This window comes from Urocitellus parryii, chromosome 1 (assembly GCF_045843805.1).
Source record: "Urocitellus parryii isolate mUroPar1 chromosome 1, mUroPar1.hap1, whole genome shotgun sequence".
Taxonomy (NCBI): Eukaryota; Metazoa; Chordata; class Mammalia; order Rodentia; family Sciuridae; genus Urocitellus; species Urocitellus parryii.
The window spans coordinates 90,958,964-90,978,668 of NC_135531.1; the positions used below are offsets into that span (position 1 = coordinate 90,958,964).

At 31.9% G+C, this 19,705-nt stretch overlaps 1 protein-coding gene across 1 annotated transcript in view; it reads left to right on the forward strand.

Moving 5' to 3' along the window:
- The window catches only part of Wdr36 (WD repeat domain 36), a 33,221-nt gene that overhangs the window by 4,327 nt on the left and 9,189 nt on the right, over positions 1–19,705 (forward strand). The window contains exons 3-17 of the mRNA XM_026391310.2: positions 69–169; positions 957–1,074; positions 2,718–2,850; positions 4,560–4,614; positions 5,739–5,871; positions 6,117–6,292; positions 6,576–6,696; positions 6,894–6,959; positions 7,813–7,899; positions 9,076–9,221; positions 11,364–11,478; positions 11,678–11,843; positions 12,042–12,150; positions 14,162–14,241; positions 19,429–19,536. Coding sequence (XP_026247095.2) covers positions 69–169; positions 957–1,074; positions 2,718–2,850; positions 4,560–4,614; positions 5,739–5,871; positions 6,117–6,292; positions 6,576–6,696; positions 6,894–6,959; positions 7,813–7,899; positions 9,076–9,221; positions 11,364–11,478; positions 11,678–11,843; positions 12,042–12,150; positions 14,162–14,241; positions 19,429–19,536 — 1,714 coding nt within the window. The remainder of the gene's footprint in view (positions 1–68; positions 170–956; positions 1,075–2,717; positions 2,851–4,559; positions 4,615–5,738; positions 5,872–6,116; positions 6,293–6,575; positions 6,697–6,893; positions 6,960–7,812; positions 7,900–9,075; positions 9,222–11,363; positions 11,479–11,677; positions 11,844–12,041; positions 12,151–14,161; positions 14,242–19,428; positions 19,537–19,705) is intronic.

Below are 19,705 nucleotides of genomic sequence, written 5' to 3' on the forward strand. Positions count from 1 at the left end.
AAAATATTATATGTATATTGATGGTTTCTATTACAAGATCTTAAAATTGTATTTCTTTTATGTTTTAGGTAACTCTGTTCCACAGGATATCTGCTGTATGGCAGCTGATGGGAGGCTAGTTTTCGCTGCTTATGGGAATATTTTTTCTGCATTTGCCCGTAATAAAGAGGTTTGTATCACTGAACTATTTCAATTTGTACCATTTTTTTTCTTTCTAATGTATGCTCAGTTTTATAGAGGAAGAGAAAATTTGATTTCACCTTTATATGTGTATTTATAAATACACATATGTATGTGGTCCATATGGAGACACTTTAATGAAGGAACTCTGCTTACAGGTATGGGCTGGGTTGGGGGAACAACATAGGGGGAGGAATGCATCAAAGGCTATAAACTTGGGGAAGCTGTTACCAATCCTCCGGCCAAAGGGCAGAAGAAGTAGTGTTATCGAAGCCTGGTGAAAGCTGAAACTATGGAGAAGGCGATGTAGTGATGGAGGGATAAGTTACTGTGAGGTCAGTGCCTCTGTGTCAAAACAGGAAGGTAAAGCAAAGAAGTACTTTATATTCCCCTTTCTCATCTTATCTGGAAGGCAGTTGGTGATGGAATCTTAGAGGTCAGCCTTCTAGAAATACCATTTTTTTTAGTATAAACGGAATTACAATGGTCGAATCAGCAAGGGATCTAGGTATATATGCATACCTTTTTCCTAAACTCAGTAGGGAGGCTAAGCCCTAGAGTTCTCATTTTTATGTTCTTAGTCCATGCTTTATTTCCTTATTGAACTGGCTAAGCAGGTGAACGTGTCTAACTCCTTAATATTTGTTCATATAATCTTGTATGCTAAAAAATTGGACTACATTCTTAACATGAATGTTTTTAGGATTAGAAAGCCTTTTTTGGATAATATTACTTGATGAATGACTATTAATATGAAATTATTTTAAACTTTATAGATAGTACATACCTTTAAGGGTCATAAGGCAGAAATCCATCTTTTGCAACCTTTTGGGGATCACATTATCTCTGTTGATACTGACAGCGTTCTTATTATTTGGCATGTATATTCAGAAGGTAAGAATTAATAATTTATTTGTTTTGTCTTGGGATTGTATGTGTATAGTTAAAAATCTATGTGAACATAACTTCTACACCAGAGGTTTCACATGCAAAACAGTCAAAATAAATAAACAAAATAAAAAAATTAACATGTATAAGAGAAAACATTCTAAATAAGAAGTAAATAAGCAGTTTTTGTCAGTTGGTTAACTACTTACAACTTGTTTAATGTGCTAATTTCAACTAATATATTTTCCATTGCTGTTCTTTAAAATTAGTGACTTGTTTTCTCTGTAGAATGGATTTTGATGTATGTTCATACCTACTATTTTTATCTTTCAAAAGGAGATGCTAATAGTAAACTTGAAGAATCTGTAAATAAGAAGGAAAATATACATTTTTTTTTAACTTCTTTACTCTGTTTACATTTTTAACTTATATATGTCTTGATTATCTATTGTTCAATGCAGTATTCTTATTTTTAGTCAACATTTTAGAGGTTGCCTTCTGGGAGTTATTCTGTATTCTCATACAAATTGCTAATGCTTTTCTTTGTTTAATCTTTGCTCAAGTAGGGGTAACAGAATTCCAAAAGTGCTCCCTTCAAGGTTAGATTTTAAAAAGCTTTATAAAGTTATAAGATCTGGCCTAGATTTATAAAGTTATAAGATCTGGCCTAGATTTTTTGTTGCTTTTAGAACAATACATTGACCTGGAGTTTTCAGGGAGCTATTTGTAGTGAGACAAGGATCTTTTAAAATAGTATTCAAAGTAAAGTTTGTATACTTTTCACCTATATCTGTGCATTCTAACCTGGGGTATACATACTTCTGGGAGTATGAAGTACACCTTCAGTATTCAAATTTATTGGTAAACTTTTGAAAAAAAAATTGTTTCAGTACTGAACAAATTTTGAAGTGAAAAACAGAATTTAAACTGTAATTTTAATTATAATAAATGTAAGATTTTAAAGAAGTTTCTGATCTTGCAGCAAGTAACTACCTGCTGGGCTACCTTCAAGGGTGGATATTAAAAAGCTTTATAAAGTTATAAGATCTAGCTCATAAAGTCTCAGGCACTCTTTTGATGCTGATGCCTAGATTTTTTGTTGCTGTTAGAACAACACATTGACCTGGGTTTTTAAGTTCCCAGTGTTTTAAGTTCTTTTCATCTCCTGAGTTAGAGTCTTCTGAAGAAATGTGTGAGAAGCACTGTTTTTGGTTTCACTAAACTTCACCTCTTTTCACATCTTCTAAGTAGCTCGTTGAACTTCCCAGATATTTGGCTCTTCACTTGGAGCATTCACTTCTGCCTCTTGATCAGATTATAAAAATATTAATGTTGATCCCTATGATCATTTTTTAATCCTGTTTTCTTTCCTGTAAACCAATTTAAGTAGTGAAACTTCTAATAGTATTTATGGTAGAACTTGTAGGTAATATTGACAGCCTAAATGACATTTACAAGTTGCCCCTATCACATTTATCTTGGTTCTTGGGGGTTATTTATAGGTTAGTTTATATGTCTGATTTATATTAGCATAGAAGTCTCTGTGGTAAACTTACTTTAAATGGTAAATATATGGGTATATGAAATAAGTGTCAAACTATTTTATAAAAAAATAATTATATGTTATTTGTAACTTTCACTTTTTGTAGAAGAATACCTACAATTGACTTTCGATAAATCAGTTTTTAAAATTTCTGCGATTTTGCATCCAAGTACCTACTTGAACAAAATACTTCTGGGCAGTGAACAAGGAAGTCTGCAGTTGTGGAATGTAAAATCCAAGTAAGCACTTTACTTAAATAAATAATGTACTTCTCATCTTATCCGCATCTACTACTTTCTTCTTCCTATTTATTTATTTATTGGTTCTGGGGATTTAACCCAGGGGTGCTTTACCCTTGAGTCACACCTAGCCCTTTTTACTTTTTATTTTGAGGCAGGGTCCAAGTTGAGGAAGCTGGCTTTAAACTGGGGATTCTCCTGTCTCAGCTTCCTGAGTTGCTGGTATTATACGTGTGTACCACCATGCCCAGCTTCCTAAAGCATTCTGCATCTTTCAGTTCTCTCTGCCCTTATATGTTTATTTGGAGGGCTGACAATAAATATGGCTGTGAGAAGTTATCACTTAATGCCATCACATATTTGAAAAGTGTCATGTGGTCCTGGCACAAAATAAGCAACTTCCTAAATTCACATTGAATAGTCTAAACTATTGACTCAGTAACTAGTCAATAGAAAGAATCCATATAGCTATCCAGACAGCTTTATAAAGTAATATTATGAGATTAGCATTAGATAGCTTCTAGATTTTTATAAATGAAGGAAAGAGATGGCAAAACAAATTCGTGTTAATTTAGTGCTACCATTTAGAAATGATTTCAAGGGAAAAAAAAGTACTTTGATCAACAACCACCAGTATAATGAATATTTATTATAATGTTATTAATATAACTGGAAGGCTACATTAATGATTTTAAATACCTCTTCTTGTTACTTGAACATTTATCTAGAGAGAAAAGGCTAACTCAAGTTTTGTATAATGTTAAAACAAGCAAACAAAAATATTTAACTACCTAAATTATTCTTTCCAAAGCCCTTGTAAATTTGAAAGGGAAGGTTGTTTAGTTTTGAATCAATATTTCAGTTCAGTGGCAGATACCGCTGACTGCCAACTCTGTGCTATGCTCAGGGATGTTGACTGAGATGCTGTCTCTGCTTTTAAGGTTCTTTTCTTAGGCTCTTTGTGATGTTTACATTCTTTGTGTACTTTATCCATTATGTAATTATTGCAGAGACTAATTTGTGCCCATTTGCAGAATTTAATATATAATTTAATATTTTAATGACTAGTATTAAAATGATTTCAGATAGCTCTGCTCCATAGACTGACTTAATCATTCATGGTCTGATTCACAATATGAGAGCAGCATAACTGTTTCCATAAGACAGTTCATATAACATTCAAGTACTATTTTAGTTAAAAATCTAATTATTCCCTTTAGTGATGATATTTCTAGAAATATATTTCAGTAAAAAAAAAAAATGAGATCTGCCTATATTCCAAGATTTATTGTCTAGATAAAATGGATTTTACTCACATATTTTTTCTTCTACTCAAACATTTAAATTTTTTAATGAGGTGGCTTTGCATAGTAATTTGCAGATTGGGAGTCTAGAACCTGCATACACACACTCTTTTTTTTTTTTTTTTTAACTCTTTAACTACATGACCTTAATTATTTAGCACTTTTTTTTTTTTTAAGTTTCTTTTTCTGGAAAAAAGGTGATAATATTTACTTCATGTGATTATTTTGAGTATTGAACATGGTAATATGTTCTCAGAATAATGTGGGATGAAGAATTTAATAAATACTACTGTTACTAGTTTACTTTTAAATATATAGTCAATAGTCGATTTTGTTTTTCTCTTCCACCTGCAAAAAACAAAAACAAAAAAACCCTAGCTTTCAACTCTTTTTTTTTTTTTGTAGTAAGCTTCTGTATACATTTCCAGGATGGAAGGTTGGAGTGACTGCTCTTCAGCAGGTTAGTAATTTTTAGTTAAACCAAATAGTAGATTCATTTAGTTTCAGGGATCAGCCTGTTTTTAGACCTTAAGACAAAATAATATAGTTTATAACTAACTGTTCCACTAAGGAAATAATGTTTTAGAAGTACACTGACAATAAGGAGTAACACGTTTGCCATTTAGAATTAGGCTCTAAACCTGTGGTTATTGTGGGACCTTGTTTACTAATTATTTTGCAAGCATGTAGTATAGAGCTTTATAGAGAACAGAAATTAGTTGTTCATTGATGCAAAGGAGACTATAGGTTTTACAGAGAAATTTATCAGGATGTTGAGATTTCCTATTTGAAATAGTTGGGGACAAAAATCCTAAAGATTTTTTCATTGGTAGACTTAGAAAATTGCTTTTCATTTTTATGAGTCAGCAAAACATATGTATATGAATGAATGTATGTCTATAGAAAATCTGGTGAGTCTGTTGGTTACACATGTAGCCATTATTCCTGATCTTTCTAATATTCATTGCCCATTTTATTTGCACTCCCTCATCCCCTCTCACTGTCATCAACCATGCTCTGCCACACCTATCCATTATAAGACAGAATTATAGTCATAGAATGTTATGGCTGGAGAAGATTATAAAACATTTTTTTGCCTTTTAGTGTATTTTACAGGCTTTTCCTGTTTACTATGGATAAACAATTCTTTACTTCCTTTCCAGTTACATGTGTTGCCATACTTATGACAAGCCTTCATATATTTTCTAGGAGGTCTTTTTCTCTTTCACCTAGTCAGTGATTTGTTGTGATTGCACATGTAAACTTTTCTTTCTGTGTGACTTTTTCTTAACAAGACTGTTTTGTTCTAACAGTTGAGAGGGGAATTGACTGGCAAAATTTAAACTGGGAAGTAATTTGGAAAAATCGTTCCTAAATACTTCCATTTGAATAGCAGTTAATATTAACTCTTAGCATTAGTTAATAATAGCCAGAATGGTAATACTTGTGGATTTCCCCCTGCACACCTTTAAGAAGATACTTCATTTTCTCTCATATTAACACATAAATAATAGTGTTGATCATAAAGATTGTAAGGCTGTGTTGCTTAAGAAAATAGAAACTTATGAGTAATTTAATTTTCAGGCACCAGCTGTGGATGTTGTTGCTGTTGGTCTTATGTCAGGTCAGGTTATCATTCACAACATTAAGTTTGATGAAACATTAATGAAGTTTCGTCAAGACTGGGGACCCATAACTTCGATTTCATTTCGCACAGGTAATCTTTACCATATTTATTCATGAGAGTTAAGAACACCTGAAATGCTTTACTTTAAAATCACAGAAATTGTTTTCTTATAGTTTAATAAGTATTAATGAAACACCAAAGTAGAACAAGGCAAAAAATATGGGAAGACTAATAGTGTATAGTTTTAACTTTATAAACTAAAAGGGAGAGAAATTTGTCAAGTTTACTTGTTTTGGGGCTTGTGTTTTTTAACATATATTTTATTTTAATAACAGATGGTCATCCAATAATGGCAGCTGGAAGCCCATGTGGCCATATTGGACTTTGGGATCTAGAAGACAAAAAATTAATCAATCAAATGAGAAATGCACACTCTACAGCAATTGCTGGACTGACATTTCTCCATAGAGAACCTCTTCTTGTCACAAATGGTGCTGACAATGCTCTCAGGGTATTATGATTATTTTTGTCATTTTTCTGGTTCATCTGGCCTACCTTTTTGGTTATTACAAGCTTGCTTTTTAATGTATTAGTACCAAAATTAGAAGATGAAAGGAATATGGGATGAAACATTGTTATAGATAAATAAAAAGTATAGCAGATGACATTGCAATGAAGTGGGAAAGAGTTACAGCTTATTTCTTTCCCAATCCCCACTTCAGGGTCAGTGGCCTGCCTGACTGCAGATCAGAGAGCACATGGTGTAAGAACCTTACTATTTAATTTCTTGGCAGATATGGATATTTGATGGCCCCACAGGTGAAGGCCGACTTTTGAGATTCAGAATGGGCCATAGTGCTCCTCTTACCAGGATCAGATACTATGGACAAAATGGACAACAAATTCTAAGTGCAAGTGAGTTTCTATTTTCTACCCATAGTACTTAAGTAGGTATTGAGAGCTGGACGCATTTTTAGATTGTAATTTCTCTTTAAAATGTGCCAAACCATAACACTAAGCTTTTTGTAGAATCTAATTTTATAACCTCTGTGATTCAAATGGCTTATTGTTTTGATGGAGCTTGATGAGGAATTTTCTTTTTATATCAATAGGTCAAGATGGAACTCTTCAGTCATTTTCCACGGTACATGAAAAATTCAATAAGAGTTTGGGACATGGTAGGTCATTTGCAATATAGAATAGAAGTTGCTAGTCACAAAAGAAACTGCAAGATTCTGGGAGAACTGGAGGAGGTTTCATCAATATATTTCCTCTGTTTTGGATAAAATTAAAACCTTATGGAGGAGAAACTATTAAGATGCTAAGATCAAAATCACTGTAGAAGTGTTTGGGGTACTGCTTACTATAAATCTGTTAAAAAATGTTAGGCATCTTGGGTGATAAAACATACTCTTGCCACCCAAAAAACATAGCCTAATGTGATCCATCTGTAGAGTGCAGAATTTAAATTATGGGAACAATTTTAAAGAAAGCATCAAAATAAATAGCATCTCATCTTTTTGCTTTAAAGGGCTCCTTTATTCTCTTCCTGGTTTCCAGCTTTTGAGAGGTTTCTTAAACAAAAATGTTTTTTAGTTTCATTAATGTTTATTTTTTTAAGTAAATGTTCTAGCTATTCATAAAAGTGTGTACTTCCAGGTAACTTATAGGATTCTTTTTTAATTGATAATCTAAAATAGTTCCTTTTGGAATTAAATTGGAGAGATTTGATATCTTTAAGAATCTTCTCATCCAGCAATGTGATATATCGTTATTTGTGTTGGTTCTATCACATTATTGGCAAATAATATGATTACCTCATTTTTTCAGTTATTTATACCTTATAATTTGCTTTTGCATCTTAATTACACAAACTTCAGAAACAAATAATATTGATAATAACAGTACCCTTGTTGTGCTCCTGACTTAAATGAGAACATCTTGAACTTTATAGTTATGTGACAGTGAAGAACATTTTTTTCCCCCATGAAGAAAGATTCATAACTATGATTCCCTCTTCCCCAACCCCAGGATTAATTAATAAAAAGAGACTCAAGCGTAAAGGACTTCAGAATACCATGTCAGTAAGACTTCCACCTATCACAAAGTTTGCAGCTGGTAAATAACTTCTATTGTTTTGTACTTCATTATTTCCTCCATTTAAAAAAAAATATATGTTTGCAAATTCTAATAAATGTTCAGAGGGTAACCTTAAGCATGTACTAATCTTGTGTGAAGATTGAAAATGAGTTAATTTTAACATGAACTTATTTTTTAAATCTCAGGTTTTGTTCTTCTCTATACCAGCTATTAATAAATAATATTTTATAGCCCTTCTTTTTATCCTATCATCTGGTATAATGAAAGTCACTAATGTAGAAATTTATAACAGAGAGCAAATGTGAAAAGATGTGGCCATGACCAATCAAGATCTAAGTACAATAGTAGTATACCATATCATAGAGCAGAACTTCTTCAGAAGAAAAGCGTTTAAGAAAAGTATACATATATAATGGGATGATTGAGTGAAAACTATCAGGAAATAACTACATAGGCACCATTTCTATATTATGGTTATTGTTTCAAGGTTATTATAACAACCTGATCACTACTTTGGTTTTTTGATCACCTTTCTATTTGCCTTCAGCCTAAGTGATGTTTCTAAAACATATAGCTGACTCATGTCATGTTCTTAAAATCTTTTCGTGCCCTTTATTACCTTTAGGTAGACTTTTGCCTCTTTAACTTTCAATATCCTTGTAATGTGGCCCCAGTTGCCTTGTCCTCTCGCCTCTCCCAGGAACACATTTCACTTACTTGCCATCCTTGGTTTTGCTCAACTAGTCTTGGGCCTTTTGTCTATAGGACTCCGCCTACCTCTGTACTAGAAGTTTTATTTGTTTATTGCTCCTTCCAGGAAGCCAGGAGAGTTTTACTCTCCCAAAATCTCCCAGTAAAACTCTTCCTGAGTGCTCATATAAAATAGTCATGCAATTATGCTTTCTCATTCTTTCTTCTAATCAAAATCTGTTAGTAGATATTGTCAGTTAATTTGATTTAGCCATTCAACAATGTTATAAGGTGTCAAAACACATTGAACACCATAAGTATGTACAGTTTTTATCAGTTAACCTGTTAGATAGGAAGCTCTTTCCAGAGATAGCCTGTTTATTTTACCATTGTATCCCTAGTACCAGATATTAAGGTAGAATATTAGATACTTAATTAATAATAGATGAGCAAATGAGTGAGATGATAAAAAGCACTTTGATTTATGATTTTAATTATGTTTAGAGGAAGCTCGAGAGAGTGACTGGGATGGTATCATTGCTTGCCATCAAGGTAAGCTATCTTGCTCAACCTGGAATTATCAAAGGTCTACAATAGGTGCTTACTTTCTCAAGCCAAAAGAATTGAAGAAAGATGACATCACTGCAACAGTAAGTGAGCTCTTTTATTAAAATCTTTTCTCCTTTAAAACTTATGTGGTAATTTTATTATACTCAAGTTTACTAGTGATATTGTTGGAAAGAACATGTTTTACCATTTTGAAGTTGTTCTCTAATATTGTAAAGTTTTTCAGCTTGCAGAAATTTATTTAGCTACTTGAGGTAGTATCTCTGTGTGGTTTTGATTTGCATTCTTCTGAGGAGGTATAGTGTTGCATCGTTTCACGTAGTCATGGGTCATCTCTAGATATGTCTTTATAACGGTGCTTTGTCTGTCTTGATTATGTTAACTTTGTAATTTTGAAATCAGATAGTATGCCTCCTCCAAGTTTGTTCTTTTCCTTTTCAGAATTGTTGGATATTTTGGTCCCCAAATTAGCATGTCAGTATCAGCAAAAAAAAAGACAGTTGGGATTTTTTTTAATCAATACATAAATTTGAGAGTTACCATTTCTGGTTTCCTAACAATTTCTGTCAATAATGTTTGTACTTGTCAGTGTATGTCCCACTTCTTCTTAATCCTAAGTAAAATTGTTTTCTTAAGTTTATTTTAGGTTTTTCATTGCTAGTGTATCAAAAGATATAATTGACTTTTGCCTATTGATCTTGTATCTTGCAGTTTGCTAAACTTGTGTACCTGTTCTAATGATTTCTTAATAGATACTTCTGCTTTTGAAAATGCTGACTAAACGTTTAACTCAACATTTGACTCAATTATGTACACATTATTATAAGTACATATGTTCTAATCTCCATAGTATGAAAAGCTGGTCTTAAGCTTTTATGTAATTTCCTAAATCATAGAGATTTATCTTAAGCTTCTTTAGGAAACTTACCTACAGAGTTCTGAGTAGTGTTTGTAGTAGTAGTAGAAAGGATAATTACAGCTAACGTTTACTTTAGTCTCTCTGCCTAGTGTGTACTCACATTATGTTTACATAATCCTATGTTATAGTCTATTGTTAGCCTCTTTTTATAGAACATAAGACTAACCCTTAATGTAATGAGTAACATGCCTAAGATCAGTAAAGCTAGAAGTGACACAGCAGGGATTTGAACCTAAGACAACTTATTCTAGAAACTGTGATCTTACAACCTACTGTGATCACTCATTGAGCACTTAATATGCATGTGTACAATGATGCTTAACCAGTGCTGATTCATTTGTCTAACATCCTCAGCTACTTGGAACAAAGCCAGAAATCATTAAGTAATAAACAGAAGTAATTATTATAGAACCCATGCAATAAAGTGTAATTTATTACTCAAGGGTAACCTTCACAGTTTTTCTAAAATACTTTGTTTTTGAGTGTATTTTTTTGTTTTTGTTTTAATTTGTTTTATTAGTGCATTATAGTTATATTTAATAGTGGGGTTCATATTGACACGATCATACATGCATGAATTGTAATTTGCTCCGTCCTCAATACTTCTCCTATCACTCTCTCCTCCTTCCTCCCCCTCCCTTCTCTTACTCCCTTTCTTCTACTTTACTGATCTTCCTTCTATTTATTTATTGTTTTCTTTTTAATTGGTGCTTTATAGATTTACAGGAATATGGAATTCACTGTGAAATATTCATATATGTACATAGCATTATTTGGTTAATTTCACTCCATAGTTCCTCACTTTTCCTGCCATACTCCTTCACTCAAAGGAATTCCTCACTTTTCCTGCTATACTCCTTCAATCAAAGGAAATCAGTGGAGTAGCTAAAGGGAACTTTATTTTAATTTAAGTAGTAGGCTTTAATTGTTTAGAAAAATTTATGTGCAGGAAACATTTTATGTCATGCTATAGAAATATGTCTTCACTTGCATAGTGGCATTTGTCACTTTTATGTGTAAGAAAAGTAATAAATCAATTCGCTTTTCATGTTTTTTTAAAAAATAAAATTATTGGTAGATTTGGCTTTGGAAGCTATGAAGCACAATACAATATTATTTTCTTTTTTTTTAAATATTTTTTAGTTGTAATTGAACACAATATCTCTATTTTATTTATTTATGTGGTACTGAGGATCGAACCCACGGCCTCTCACGTGCGAGGCGAGCACTCTACCTCTGAGCCACAACCCCAGCCCTAAAATATTATTTTCTTTGTTATTTGCTTTTGTTTTTTTCCCCTGTAAAGGCAGTAGATATTACTTCTTGTGGAAACTTTGCCGTGATTGGTCTTTCATCAGGAAGCGTAGATGTGTATAATATGCAGTCCGGGATACATCGGGGAAGTTTTGGCAAGGATCAAGGTATTGAATTTTCTTTCTTTTTTTTTTTTTTTCTTGTAAGTAAGTTTTTGATGAGTTATCCCAACTTCATTTGGCAGATTAATTTCAAGATTTTTCAAGAATATAAGTAGTGGAAATCTAGATATTTGGAAAGAATTATTTGTATTGTTCCAGTAGACACTACCAATTCTGATTTCTTTTTTTCTTGTCTACTTAAAAGCTCATAAGGGATCTATTAGAGGTGTTGCAGTGGATGGATTAAATCAGTTGACAGTTACAGCTGGTAGTGAAGGATTACTCAAATTTTGGAACTTTAAAAACAAAAACTTAATCCATTCTATGAGCCTTGATTCATCTCCAAATATGATGCTGCTACATAGGGACAGGTAAACATTTCCTTTTAATGATAATGGACTTGCTTTTTAATGTTTTTGGTAAAAGTTCATAAGTACAGATTTGTCATATGGGGAAAATCAGACTGTTTTAATAAAGAACAACATATGGTTTAATTTAATCAAAGGCATATTTGACTAATACAAGATTCCAGAGTTTTGTTTGCTTAACTGGTGCATTTATCTTGCTAGTGGCATTCTGGGACTTGCCTTGGATGACTTCTCCATTAGTGTTCTGGACATAGAAACTAGGAAGATTATGAGAATGTTTTCCGGACACCAAGGCCAAATAAATGACATGGTAAAACAAACCTTAGCTGTTTAAACAACTTTTTCTTTCTTTCTTTCTTTTTTTTTTCTTTTTTAACTCCAGGTTAAAAATGTTCACAAAATTAAATCTGATATATTTTAATAGCCTTAAGCTTATCATATTAAGAGATTTTATAAATAGATAATTTGCTGGTGAGTTTTCAAGGAGATTTTAAAGGAAAACTTACAATTGAAAGAATTAAAATTTTTCAGGAAATTGATGCTATCAGAGTAATTTATCCTTTTCTCTTTAAATCTGTGTAAGACATTTTATTTTGGAAAATGAATGCTTCATTGATACGTATCATGTTTGACTTAATATAAAAGTAGGCTTAGAGAATGTATTTCTGTTTTTCTTTTTACACAATAAGTTAATAGTAGCCTTGTATATCTGTTTTATTGTAGTTTATTATAATTTCTAGAGTTTATATGAAGAGTCTAAGTAATAAAAATGTAGTTAAGTTTGCCATTATATTCTTTAGTGGGATGTTTGATATCGTAAGAACTAAACTACTTTTAAAAGCATGTTTCAATTAAAAGATAAACCTTAAAATAAACTTGTCATTGAGGACTATGTTAAGTATATGTTGTTATTTGGAATCAGTTGCAAATGGAGTAATTTACTTGAAAAGAGAAAAAATTAAAATAAAATCCTAACTACTGAGTGACAAACCCATCAGCTTCATTTACTTATGAGTCTAACATCAAAAATCAGAATTACAATGCTTACTCCTTTCCTTAATATTAAAAGAAAGAAATGGTTAAGAAAAAAATATGTTCTGCAACTAGGAGATTGGCAAAATTACTCATCAACAGAATTTGTTTTGATAGCATCTATAGAAACAAGGGTGGAAGTGGTGTAATTATGATGAAATGACATTTTTTAAAACATCTGTCGGTATTAACTTGTTCTTCCTATTTTTTTTCTTAAATTTTACTTTATCCTAATGTGTCTAGAATTTCTCCTTCTCAGTAATAAGTTATTCCTGATCATGTAAATTTGTGAGCATTTATAATATGACCTTCTGAGAGTTATTTTTTACTATGATCTACTATCTGCACCATCTCTCTATAAATTGAGCTATTTATACCCTGAGGTTTGAGTTTCCATGATATTGCTGCAGTCTGATGAACAAAATTAGCATTCAGCTTATTTCAGTATCATTTGCTAATATTAATGATCATAATCCCTTTGCTGTGTTTAGACTCCTTGATGAATTATGTACTACCATTATAAATGTTAAACTTTTTTTCCTTTGGGGTCCTTCACATCTGATCTAAAACTCAGAACTTCCGTATTGCAGGCGGGAATGGTTATTATTTATTATTTTTATAGCTGGAAAAGATAACTTCTTTAAGGTGGCATAAATAGTCCATTATTTAAATTTATTTTAAAAATCTTTCCAATTGTAGTTTTGAATTATATTTTAGAAATAAAGCATCATGAAGGGAGAAAAAGTGAGTTTTTAGTAGAGCTGCAGATAAAAGCAGAAGGACTTTAGTAATATTTTAAGAGAATTTTTATTCTTTACTTTTACGGATTCTTAGCCAGACAGCCTAATATATAGACTCTTCAAGGAAATAAGAGTTTTTGTTGCTTTCAGAAATACTTTGTAACTGAAATTAGAGTAGCAAAATACTTCTTATTGAACATTCTACCAATAACATTTTTAATATGATTTATCTTCAGAATTTGTTAATTATCTATAAACAAGTAGAAGATTGTGGTATGAAAATTGGGCTGATGCTCTTAATCTTTTAAACTTTTTATAGTTAATTTGAAAACTTAATCCTTATAAATTTCAGATCAATTTATATAGAAGTATTATTTTCTTTTTTGTAAAATAAGGCAGCCTGAATTTTACTTATTTATTTTTTCATGAAACCTGAATTTTTTCAAGTCTTGTATTTTTCAAGGAGTTAAATACATATTCATATACCCATGCATACAAATATATATTTATATATATATAAAATATTATTTTTGTTTGTTTTATTTCAAGGCTTTCAGTCCTGATGGTCGTTGGTTAATAAGTGCTGCAATGGATTGCTCTGTTAGGACTTGGGACCTTCCATCTGGTTGGTGAGTTTGCTTTTAAATTCTTCAGATGATTCCTTGGTCATTGTCTTAACTTGTGACTATTACCTGTAGTTAATGGATCATGTGGGTTCTTTTAACATGAATGTATTTGGGTATTTTTCTAGCATAACTATATTTTATTCTTGGAGTATTTTGAATCTTAAAACAGTAGGAAGTTGAAGCATCATGAAAAATTATTGAAAAAAATACACATCTCTCCTAAAATGTTCTTCTGCAACGTAAATCTATAGAAATGAGTTGTATGAATCTTAAGACAGCACATTTATTCTTCTTAATACCCCAAAATAGAGCTCAGACTTTAGGACTGCAAACTTTCTGGGTGTGTTTTCGTTTTTTGATTTTTGATTTTTTTTCATATTGAATTTAATTAAAAGGTCAAATCCCTAGCTTTCCTCTTTATGCTATATCTTCTCAAAGCATAGCAGTATCAGAAATCTGTTTCATGGAGTGAAACTTAAAACAAATCCAACATTTTCTCAGGAACTAGATAACTTCATATGTGAAAGTAGTTTGACCTTTAAAAGGGAAAAACCGTGATGTTCTCACTTCCCTTTAAGTTTTTTTTGTAGGCATGAAGCATACCTACCTATTCAGCATATACACTATATTTAGAATAAGCACAGCTAAAGTGTCACTAGTGGGTCAAACTCTAATGACTAGGGACTTTTGTCCACAGGTGTGAACCTCTTTTACTTAAAATAGAGTAAAGCATAATCTGATTTCTGCTTCAGCAAAAGTAGGTATTTCCTAAATTTAAAACTTACTTTTTATTGGTCCCTGGGATTGAATCCAGGACTTTCACATTCTAGTCAAGCCCTCTACCACTTCTACCACTGAGCTGTATACCCAACCCTTTTGATTCTTTATTTTGAGACTGAGTGTCACTGAGTTGCTGAGGCTGATTTTAAATTTGCCATCCTCCTGCCTTAGCCTCTCAACATACTGAAATAACAGGTATGTACCACCACACCTAGCTGTAAAAACCTTGTTTTTGAAGACACTAATAGAAATATTGGTAGTATGATGCTTCTTGGCCTTTTATTATTATCTAAAATGAACAATATATAATTTGAATTAAAGTTAGAAAGTTGTACAAATAATAGAGTTGACATAATGTGCTTACTATTTTCCTTTTTAATAATGTTGGTTCACATTAGGTGAGAGAAATAGGTTAATGTTCAGTAAGACTAAATTGGCAAAATGTTTTTTAAGTGGCAAGTTTATCTTTGGAATGAAAGAATTAGGATCTGAAAGTAGCATTCAAAGCCTCCAAACTTTGACTCAGCATTAACCTTTCTGCTGAATTATTATTACAGAAAGGAGTTGAAAAGATTTAAGCTTGAAAAATTACCTCTAGATAGGGAATAAGGGTGGAAGGGAAAGGGAGGGAGAAGAGGATGGTGAAAGGAGACCTTCATCACTATACAATATACATGTATGAAGATGTGAATTTGGTGTCAACACACCTTATATATAATCAGAGATATGATAAATTATGATATAATGGTGTATTATGAATTGTAATGCAAAAATAAATAAATATTTTTTTAAAAAAGATTTAAGCTTGATAGATTTACAACTCTTATTTTTAGGTGAACACAAGCCATTTTAGATTAATACAGAGGCATGAATACAACTAAGTACAGCACAAGAACAAGAAATGAGCCACTTAGGGTTGTTCAAAGAAAATATAATAAAATCTACTGTTATTGCATATATGTACATTTTTACTAAAGAATAATAAGTAGTTCTTCGGTAAAAATTTGAAGTGCAGTAATGAAACATGTTGACAAACAATATCAAACAACTAATGCTGCTTAACTGCAACTAAACTAAAATTTGTCATGCTGCTATGCACATTAAATGCCTTTATTTTCTCATATTCTAATAAACACGGATATTATTATTGTTATACTGTTTTCTTCTGTACAAGTGGGAGAATGAAGGTTCAGGAAGAAATTAAGTGATTGGTGAGTAGCAATTTAGTTTGTAAATGGCAGAGCAAAAAAGCAGAGGAGAATTAGTTTAGCCAATAGTTGCTCAGTGGTTTCATATTCTAAGGATGCATTGATTTTCTTGCTGTGGAAGACAAATAATTAAAAAAGCAAGAATTAATATTTTTATCATACAACCCTAGGTAACTATTGAGTGTCTTTGATTCCCCTCTCTTTGGTCTTTCCTATATTAAAAAAATTTTTTTTTAGTTATACATGGTCATAATAACTTTATTTTTCGAGGCAAATGCTCTGTCACTGAGCCATAATCCCAGTCCCCTTCCTGGCTCTATAATAAGCAATTTCATCAATTGTATAGCATGCTAAATATTTACAGAATGGTTATATTTGTTATTTAACCTAAAAAGTGAAGCAGTCCATCTTGCGAAACTATCAAGTAAGCTTCTGGAGGTAGTAACATAGACGTACACACAACTGGAATTGTGATCTAAAATTGCGTAGTTATTGAATGGTTTATCATAAATTATTTTAAGGACTGAAATTTGTTTTTGTTTTTAAAATTCTCTTAAACAAAATTTAATATTTTTTAACCCCTGAAGTTACATTGTCATTTACCTACCTACATGCCACCACTTTTTATTTCTGTTTGTTTTTGATTTATTGGAAATTCAGGTTGAACTCTTTGGAGGAAGATAAATACATAAAGTTAAATACTTTTATAATTAAATTTTGCATTTATTCTCACTTCTCCCCCATCCTTACTTTCTGAGGAGTATAAGCATGAGAAAATTGGAATAAAACATTGTTTTGCAATTGTCACTGAGGCAAAATTACCTCTCTCTGCTGCTCCTTAATGATTCCTGTGGAAGGTTATTCCATTACTTTGGAGATAGACTATGTGGACACTATCAATTTTTCCAGAATAATAATCAGAAATAACTTACTTAAGGTTATCTGTATATGCAGGGCTCTGATCTTGAAAATCTGATTCCTCAGAATAGGAATGTTATTAATGTTTTTTCAGAAAATAATTATACCTGCAACTTTTCATTTTGTGGGATTCTCAGGAGACCATACAGTAGTTTCAGCTCTGGGATAAAGCCTGCACACCTAGGTTTTATGAACAAAATGACAGTGTAAAATATGGTGCATATATAGAAGCTGCCACCTCAGTTGGGAATTTTACATAATGGAAGATCAGTCTACCTGCAATCTACAACTATAAAAATGAAGTTACACAAAGAAATTGTCCCCCTAAAATGTTATAGTGTCAAGTAAAGTATGTTTGCTCAATATTAATTTTTTTCTTAGCAGACAGATAGATTCTAAACATGTTAGGAAGTTTCACCCCTCACATACTTAAATTTTTGCTGAACAAGAATGTTAAAGACAAGGAAAAATTACAAGATCTGAAACTGCTATATTTTAATTTTCATTTACATACACTGAGATAATATCTTCTGCTCGGTTGTTTGGATTAAAAGAATTAACATAAATAACAGTCTCTGGCTTGTAATACAAGTGTTTAGCAAAAATTTCCTTTCCCCACCTTCCCTGATTTCCAAGAAAAGCCATTCAGAGTGGCCTTGAGCAGAAATCAAACAGATTGTTTCTCCCCTGTACCCCATACTTGAGAAATGACAATAGTTTCAGCAACTTGAGAGATTTTACCATATGTAAGTCACTTAATATCTCCACTGGAGAGCCTTTATTTACATTTGAATCTTTCATAGTGTGTTTCTGAATCACCAGTGTAGACATACCTTCTTTGTGTGTATGTATGTTATCCCATTGTTTGATGTACCCTAATTTTCTATAGTTAGTTTACTAAAGTTAATGTGGTTGCGAATGTAGACTGGTTGCAAATCCTGACTTAATTTCTTTCTTTTATCCTGTCAAGTTTTGAAATCTTATTGGGCTTCAGTTTTCTTAGGATGGACCTGCCTTATGGGGCTGCAAGGATTAGTCCAGAATACTAACAAAAAAAAAAAAAAAAAACAAAAACAAAGTTAACTGCTTTATGTTGTTCTTATAGTTTGTATTTTTTGATGTAGATTCTGAACTTTAGTCATTTGATTTTTATCTTTCCGTGGATAGTGTATTGTGTTTAGTAAATAAAGTGGTTTTAAAACAGCTGTGTTTAAAGCCAGTATACTCTTCCTAAAGGTATTCCTGCTCATAACCATCCTAAGGAGTCTTCCTAGCAGGTTGGGAATGAGTGCAGGTCTTTCTCTTTGCTTCTATTGAGATCTTTTTTGTTAAATGATTGCTACCATAATTCACTGATATTCCTGTTCTGTAGTTCTGACAGCAAATATTCTTATGAAAGTGAAGATTGTACCATTGTGTGCTCAAAAGTGTCAGTGACTTCCTATCAGCTATAATATAAAAACAAATTCAGATGTTTGATGTTCAAGATTCTGTATGCTTCCACCCAACTGTACTACTCACTCACTATACCCAAGTACTTTTTTTTGTTGCCTTCCACATTTCCCTCAGTGAGGAAATGCTTTTTCTACCATCAGCATTCTTTAAAATCCTGGCCATTCCTAAGGCTTAGCTCAAACATTGTGTTCTCTCTGAAGCCTCTTCTAAAAGAGTCTCCTACCTGGGTGTGGTCACTCCCCTTTCCTTTTCAACTTTTAAAACCCCTTTAGCACTTTAAAGCTGCAGGACTAGTTTCTATAAGCTGCTTTATGTTTAATCTCTGAAGACTGAAGGTTCGTACTTTTTCATATATAGCACTGCTACCTATTTGGAAAACAGGTAGAATTGCTCAAAAGTTTTTCTGTCATTATTCTCTTATTATTTACTGCCATTTTGTTGCCTTAGCCTTTTATTGTTCGCTGGAGTAAAAAAAAAAAAAAAAAGATACAGGAGAGTACTGATAATAGATTTATTTTTAATGTGTAATGTCTTTAAAATTGCCCTTAAGTCAATATAACAAAATTTGGTGTTAGAAAAATAGAGCATTTTTTCCTGTATTCTCCCTAAAGTTAATTAGTCTAATAAGTAGTTTTGAGTCTTTCTCATTAAGAGATTATTTTCACATAGTAACTTAGTTAACAGAACTGTATGTGTGATGACTTTCTGGTGGTAGGTAATTACATTTTTTTTCTGAATCTCATTCCTTATTCTTTGAGCAAATAATTTTTGTGCATTATATCTTTTTTAGTAAAGCTTAAGTACTTTAACATCTTAATTCTTCTTGCAGCCTTGTAGACTGTTTTTTGTTAGACGCAGCTCCTCTCAATGTTACTATGTCCCCTACTGGAGACTTTCTAGCCACTTCCCACGTGGACCACCTTGGAATTTATTTATGGTGAGTTTTTTCATACAGTACTGTTTTAGGAGTAGGAGAAGAAAAAGGATAATAGTGATATTGTCAGAATCATGGTTATTAAGTTGCCATTTAGTTGTGTTTTTTTTTTCTTAATACATGGAAATGTCAATACACTGATAACTCACTGTAAATTTTATGACTGATTCAA